The sequence below is a fragment of the Arachis hypogaea genome, chromosome 18 (genome assembly GCF_003086295.3).
Source record: "Arachis hypogaea cultivar Tifrunner chromosome 18, arahy.Tifrunner.gnm2.J5K5, whole genome shotgun sequence".
Lineage (NCBI taxonomy): Eukaryota > Viridiplantae > Streptophyta > Magnoliopsida > Fabales > Fabaceae > Arachis > Arachis hypogaea.
The window spans coordinates 14215555-14222878 of NC_092053.1; the positions used below are offsets into that span (position 1 = coordinate 14215555).

The following is a 7324-nucleotide window of genomic DNA, read 5'->3' on the forward strand; positions in this document are numbered from 1 at the left end:
CACCCAACCACCTCTCCCCATTGGCCTCCGATCTTCTTAAAGGTATCCACTGACCAAATATGTAACGGGACTCCGTAGCACTCTAACCACACTCTTCGAGAATCACTTTTCTCCGATTCGTCCCACCTCCATACGTTATGAAATATTCGTAACAGGCTATTCATTTTGAACGTGTACGTCTCTTCAGCATTCAACATGCTATCAAACGTTAGCACAGCTTTGTAGGCTCCCAATTCTCGTACTTGAATAACTTGTGGGAAATTCTTAGCAACCAGATCTTGTAGCACCCCAAAGTCAATGGCCGTCGTAGTTCCACCTATCAGGCTTTTCTGCAACCAATTCAAGTTCTCTTTCGCCACAGCCACTTCCAGCTTCTTTGTCCAACCGTTCCCATGTGGGTCTAACGTCTTCTTATCTTTTCTCACATCCTTAGAACTACTAGCTGGGAGAACCGGAGCACCCTCACGTTCATTTTGCGGCTGGCGGATACTTTCTCGTCGAACAATCCCTCTTTCCTGCATCTTCTTTTTGCCATCAACAGGCGACAGTCTCCTGTATTTTGCTTCCCCAACAAACACAACCTTACCTCTCAGTCTCATACGATTCATCTCTGTTATGGCCTTTAAAGCCCCTTGTTAAAACCATCACCATCTACTTAATTTTTTTATTTTATATTATTTTAAAATAAATATTAAAGACAATGTCATGGCCTCTCCGTGTATGTGCACGATTCATTGATTCTCCTGCTTTTCCAAGATTTCAATCATGGCACTACATACCATGTCTTCTTTTTTAACATTATTTGCCTACGTAAAGATACAAAGCTCCTATCAAACTTAAGCTTACATCAATTAAGTAAGCACATGTCTTATTAAAATATTTGATACATTTTTTTTTCTCCTGCCTTTTTTGGTCCGTAAACAATTTCTAGGTTTGGTTTGAAAGGTACAAGAAAGTTTATAAGACTTGGTATAATTTACAAAAGTTCCTCCTTGGAGGTAGGAGTTCTCTTTGCTTGTAAACTGTTTTTAATAAATAATCTATAATTATCTTCATAAGCGCTTGTTAAAACCTAGGAGTAAGTTTCCGCTTTCATGGTAAACAGTATCCAATATACCTCAACTTTAATAATAAATCAAAGAGTTTAATTTTAATACATTAATATTAACATGATAAAAATAGGCCGAGTCAAGTCAAACTTTAGTTTTAACGAGTCTGACTTATATTATAAATAGGTGAATTATATGGTAAATATGTAAATTTACAGATCTTTCTTTTTATGGGATGAAAGAGGGATTAAAAAAAGTTAGGATTCACATTTTGAACAACAATAAAATAATCAAAAATAACTATAAAAAGAATTTATATTCTCTCATACAACTTTAATCTGTATAGTAGAATGTCCGAAATAAATAGATAGTTTAAGTTTAGGCATGTTACTTCTTATAAATTTTTTTTTTTTTATACTTGAGTCTAGCTTGTTTAAAGTCTGACAAGCCAATAATTAAAAAAATATTTTAACGAATTGGTCCAATGAGTTTTATAGTCTTTTTTTAAAGCCTATAATTTAACATTTTTAACTAATAGACTTTACAAAAAAAATTATGTATGATCTGTTAAATAAAACGAGTCGAGTCGAGCTAAGTTTAAAACGAGCCAAGTCATAAGGTCTCATGACTCCCATCAGGTAGTCTGGCACACTTTGTTCAATTATATTTATTTTTTTAGATAATTATTCATGTGATTTTGTTGATGTATCGATACATAATTAGATATACGTGTAAAACTATTTAATACTGACAATAAATTAAAAATTAAAAATTAAATTTTAAGACAAAAATATTTTTGGTTGGGACACTACAAGGTTCTTAGCTATTGGTGGAGGTTATATAGTGGAAGTTTTTTAAAACCCCCATAAATAAATTTGCACATAATTCAAATAGCCACACACCCAAAACTGCCAAAAGCCCACCCAAACACTCAGCTCCTATCAAAGATGCAAAACAGAGCTAGCTTCCAGGGAGAGGGAGAGTGAACAAGCCCTATTGATCGAAACCCTAAATTGTAGTCGCCGCCGCCGCCATGGCCACTGCCACCACCACAGCGATTCATCTCCTTGCCGCTAGCGCCAATGCCACCACGTGCTTCGACATTCTCTTTTCCCATTGGCTCTTCCGTCGGCGTGTCTCCTGAGGTTACGACACGGTAACGTGCTTCGACATTCTCTTTTTCGTTGGCTCTTCCGTCGGCGCGTCTCCTGAGGTTACGACACGGTAACTTTTGAGATCTCCTTCTGTGTTCTTAGTGTTGATATTTTTGCTTACTGATTTCGCAAGAAATTTTCGTTATAATGCAAGGAAGGAATTTGGTTCAGACACTATTGAAATTTCGGGAAAACAAAGCTAATGTGTGATAACATGATTAAGTGGAGGAAGGAATTCAGTTCGAAAACTATTGTAGAGGTATTGCTTTGAATTCGTTAAATATGTCATATTATCATGATTAATTGTTAGTTTGAGTTAGGGTGTGTTGTTGTATAGGACTTTGATTTCAAGAAAATGAATGAAGTGATAATTCTTCTTTGAGCCTTAGACTACAACAAAAGTTTATGTGAGCATGAAGAGCTTGTTCCAGATTTTTAATTTTTTTTTTAATTTTCCAGCTGAGCAAGAGCTTGTTCAAGATGTTCCTGCTTTTGTAAGTCATAAATCCATGTCCATCCTTTGAAATTTGGTTTCACTCTAAGGAGATCTATCAAATTCTTGATTTTCTTTCTTGTTTCTGTATCAGGCTAACAATGCAGCGGACTCTGTCCGTTTAAATCTACTGCCCGAGGTAAAACTTTGATCCTTCCTATTCTCTCACCATACCTTGATAGAAGTTTTTAATTTTCTGCACAATAATTGATGATTTATGGTTCAATAGGAAACTTCAACCGTTCTTAAGGAACCAATTGGGGATGTACATATAGATGACTCCACCAGCATAAAGAAATTGCCTCATGGTACTGTATATTTGTATCTGCCTCTTCTCTTTTTTAATTTTTTATTGTTATTGACTTATTGTCCTTTCTAAATGTTTGGTTGGCTGGTCCTAGACTTGCAAATGGGTGAATCTAAGGAGCATTCATCTGGCAGGGTATTGTCAGCTACAAATGAAGGGGAAAATCCATCAAACTAGTTATAACAATAATCCTTTTTCGCCATTTTACATGTGACATTGCACTGACTCTGTTTTTTCAGGAGAGGAATGAGAGGTTGTTTTACAAGCTTCTGATTGATAATAACATGGAAGATCTGCTTCCTGTTGTTTACATTCCAACTGTTTGAAGAATGCAAGGTTAGGTTCCTTTTCCAGATTCTCTTGTTTGCTTCTTCCCTTCTCTTCCCTTGATTTATTCCATTGTCAGGAGCTGGAATTCATACACAAGAGTAGCAGCATTGTTGGCTATAGACCCAATATCTTCTCAACCACTCTCTCCCATCTCATTGCCACCAACTCTTACCACTTCCTCATTCCCTTCATTCCCATCCGAGGTACTCTCTTTCTTTATCATCTCTCCCTCTATTGAAATTTCCAACCTCATTCAAATTTCTTAACAAAAAGGTTGAAAGACAAGTTAGAGGAGTTTTTCAACTGTCAATATGAGCTCTTTGTTGAATTCACCGCTCTAATCAGGTTACTACTCTATCGTAAGGACCATCAATTGCTTGTTGGTTGTTACTTCTTTTACAATCTTTACCTTATTGTATTTATGAATCATCAAACAGATGGAGTAGAGGTGCAAGCATTGGGTGGCATAGTGATGATAACAGACCCTACCTCAAACAGCGACACTTTGCAGTCAGGATTCCACTTTCCACTACTCCTCTCTTTTATTGAATTTTATTAGATACTGTTGCTGACAACTTTTTTCATCAAAGGTGGTGTGCTATTTAAATAATTATGGCAAGGATTTCAATGGTGGACTCTTTCGTTTTCAGGATGGCCAGCCAATGTCAATTATGCCAATGGCTGGAGTGAGTTTATACTCTTTCACTACTACCACTTGTGTTTTTCTTTTCCGGTCAAATGGTTTCTACTGCTAAATAAAGAGAGTGATTTCTCTTTTCTCAAAATTTTGTTATTGAAATGATTCAATGTAGGAGGAAATGTTTTGCTTTTTAATTTATTTTACCCTTTTTATCTTTTAACAGGATGTTCTGATATATACCGCTGACCAGCATAACATTCATTCTGTTGATGAGGTATATTCAATTGTGCTCCTTTCTTGCATGTCCTTACTTACTTGACCTTGTACATAATCAGCTGTTTTATTTCGATTTAAATCTCCTTCTCTCGGACTCTCTGTCCTCAGAAGAAAAGGGATAGAAGAGAAAACGCTTTCCTTGGATTTAAATGCTTTGGATTTATATTGGGTTCTGTCGATTTCCTTGTCTATCAGGAAAAGGTTTGTTTTTCTACTTCAAAGAATCTCTCCGTACACTGCCTGTCTTAACAAGCTCATCAGCATACAATTTCTAGAGATCAGAATTCTTCTTTCTCAACCAAAAATAAAGAAGAGTCAAGTTCCCCTTATCAGTCAATTAACTTTGATTAATTAATTAATTAATTAGGAGCAGTAGCTAATTAGCTATCACACATCATTATTATTTTAAAATATTATTTTAAAATATGTTGGTTGATGAGATGTCACTCAATGTTAAAATTTAATTAATCCCAATATCATCCTATGATCTTAATCTTATCTCCAAGTTTGGACCGAGTCATTCATTGTACTTCTCACTCCAAAAGGGAAAAAGTAAAATGCTTTCACTTTACTTTTCTTTTTTTCAACAAAAAAAATCTACTAGTACATTTCTTGTTCTATAAAATGCAAATAGTCGTGCTATTTAATTGTCTGATCAGGTACACTAAATTAATATACACATTTTTTCCTTTTGTTATTAGATAGAGTAGGAGATTTATTTCATAGCTAATTCATTTTATTGGTAAAAACTAAAAAAGCATGTTAGTTTTGTAAATAAAGTAACATAAAAATGAGTATACAAACATTTTTAAGATGAAAGAAGTGAATGAAGAGAAATAGGAAGAAGCAACTTAACAGTTAGTAGTCATTATCGAGAATAAGAAACAGAAAGCAAATACACAAATAAAAATGATATTGGGGAAATGGAAAAGGGTCCCATGAAGCACAAAGGAACAAGTGCACATAGTCAAATTATATACTACTTCTATTACTTAACTCTCTTCTTTTAACTTTTACTTTTTCTTGTTTTAAATTTATGCAGACTTCGTGATTTGAAGCAGCTAGGTGAGTCAACTTACTACATATGAATGAAATAGTAAAATAGGATTCATGGAGTGCAATAATACTCTATTTTTGGGACCATATTAACATCATTATATTTCTGCTACTTTGTAATCTAATATGTTTTGGCTCCTTGAACTATTTTACTTGTTGAGGTTCTTATGTTTCTCTTTTTGTACATATAAGTCATAATTGTTACTATTTTACTTCCTTATGTTCCTTTGTTTCTCTTTATGTTTTTATGTTTTGGCTCCTTGAACTATTCTACTTGTTGAGATTCTTATTTTTCTCTTTATGTTCTTATGTTTTGGCTCCTTGAACTATTCTACTTGTTGAGGTTCTTATGCTTTTTATAATAGTACTATAAAATTCATGATTTTCAGGTTTGACTACATTGTTCATGATTGTCGTGCATGTGGCCTAGGTTGCAACTTTCAGCCTGAAAGGTATTTATTAAGAGGAGTGCTTTGAGTTTGACAATGATTGACCTTTTGTGCAAAAATGTTACTCTACTCTTCATTCCTGAATTATGCAGAATTATGCAAAAGCATCCATACTTTATCGATGTTTTTCTAAAGCTCAGCTGGCTCTACCATGCATAACCCCCAAGATTCATTCATTTGCTTCTCTATCTTAACTTAATCTTTCTTCTTTCCTTCCCCTTTCATTTTTTTTATATTTATTTTTCTTTAAAAGAAAAGACGGGCAAGAATTGTTCATTTCCTTTCTTCCCTGTTACCGCTCCTAGTTACTAATTACTGTAGAGCTGGGTGATCGCTTAGTTGAACTTCCAACTTTTACTCTCATGCACTACTAATACAAACACCCTTCAATGTATTTTCCACCAACATTAACCAATTGGCTTTACCTTATCCCTAAATTGAACCACCTTCCATTTCCTGCTTTCACCTTCTAATTCTATATCCAATCTCTCTATAACTAAATTTACTATCTCATGCAACTTATATTAGATCTTTAACTTATTATTTTAACGTCATTCATATTTACATAAAAGTCAAAACTTCCAAAAAGACTATATCTAATTAAATAAAAAGACTTACTTTGGTAATTATTATTATTATTATTATTTGTTCCACGCTATTGGATATTATGTTATTAGTACCAGATATTATATAGCGAACTACGAAAATTTTAAACATAAACACTAACTTTAAAAATACTAACTATGGATTAAGATTATTATTTCATTTTGTCACTAATCTACTTAACAGAATACTTACTCATGATCATGTAATTAATCGTTATTATAGCAACATCATAACTAAAAATAATTTTACTGTATTTTGCAGATTGATGGAGACAATGCAAGTCATTGATAATGAAATACGTTATCGTGCCAAAGATTGTTAGTAGATTCTGAAATATTGAGATTTTTATGTAATTAGATGAGATTGAAATATTGAAGTTGTTTTATTTTACTTTAAAAAAAAAGTAATAGTTATGTAGAAGAATATCACATGGAATTATGTTTGGAACTATTGACATTGAAATTTTATATATAGTTATGTTTTATGAAAGATTTAGTTTTTAAATTTTAATATTAACAAATAAATTTTTAATTTCAGAGTATGTAAATGAGATGAAATTAATAAATGATTTGAAATTAAAAATAAATAAATAATTATAGGATTTGTGGAGGTTTGAAAATCTCACAAAATAGTTTATTTTTGTTAAATTAAAAAATCAATTTGCGGAGGTTTTAAACTATCACAAAAGTGATTTAAAATTGTTATAAGAATTCAATATAAAACTTCCACTAAACACAAATAAAACCCCCCACTGAATAGATTGTGGAGGTTTTTAAAAACCCCCCACAAAAGACCTCGTGGCACCTCCCCTACAAAAGACCTCGTGGCACCTCAAATTTTGGGGGTTTTGGAAACTCCCACAAACCATTTGGTGGAGGTTATAAACCTCCACAAATAGGAGAAAAAATCTCCACAAATAAACAAAAATCTTGTAGTGGGACATGATCACATGAACAAAGAAAAG

At 33.2% G+C, this 7324-nt stretch overlaps 1 protein-coding gene across 13 annotated transcripts; it reads left to right on the forward strand.

Moving 5' to 3' along the window:
* The first annotated feature begins 1916 nt into the window (after positions 1–1916).
* LOC112769601 (NADP-dependent malic enzyme, chloroplastic) lies at positions 1917–6849 on the forward strand. Of its 13 annotated transcripts, none has more exons than XR_011876200.1 (16): positions 1917–2273; positions 2362–2462; positions 2663–2697; positions 2791–2835; positions 2926–3004; positions 3098–3138; positions 3243–3339; positions 3410–3536; positions 3607–3678; positions 3771–3843; positions 3924–4019; positions 4197–4247; positions 4358–4450; positions 5292–5314; positions 5695–5757; positions 6622–6849. XR_011876200.1 is itself a non-coding variant. In XM_072225173.1 (16 exons), exons 3-7 carry the CDS (start codon positions 2617–2619, stop codon positions 3327–3329), a joined length of 333 nt encoding a protein of 110 aa, XP_072081274.1. In that variant the 5' UTR covers positions 1917–2273; positions 2358–2462; positions 2541–2616; the 3' UTR covers positions 3330–3339; positions 3410–3536; positions 3607–3678; positions 3771–3843; positions 3924–4019; positions 4197–4247; positions 4358–4450; positions 5292–5314; positions 5695–5757; positions 6622–6849. The 13 variants fall into 13 exon arrangements, 5 of the variants coding, with proteins under 5 accessions (XP_072081274.1, XP_072081271.1, XP_072081276.1 ...); XM_072225173.1 differs by having other exon boundaries at positions 2358–2462; positions 2541–2697; XR_011876193.1 differs by lacking the exon at positions 4358–4450 and having other exon boundaries at positions 2358–2462.
* The last annotated feature ends 475 nt before the right edge of the window (positions 6850–7324 follow it).

Excerpts from the sequence above, each read along its gene's own strand:
- LOC112769601 (XM_072225173.1), top strand. The coding sequence starts at position 2,617 with ATGAAGAGCTTGTTCCAGATTTTTAATTTTTTTTTTAATTTTCCAGCT. Across the intron at positions 2,836-2,925 it reads GTTTAAATCTACTGCCCGAG|GAAACTTCAACCGTTCTTAA; the intron begins GTAAAACTTTGA and ends ATGGTTCAATAG. Across the intron at positions 3,139-3,242 it reads AGGAGCATTCATCTGGCAGG|GAGAGGAATGAGAGGTTGTT; the intron begins GTATTGTCAGCT and ends CTGTTTTTTCAG.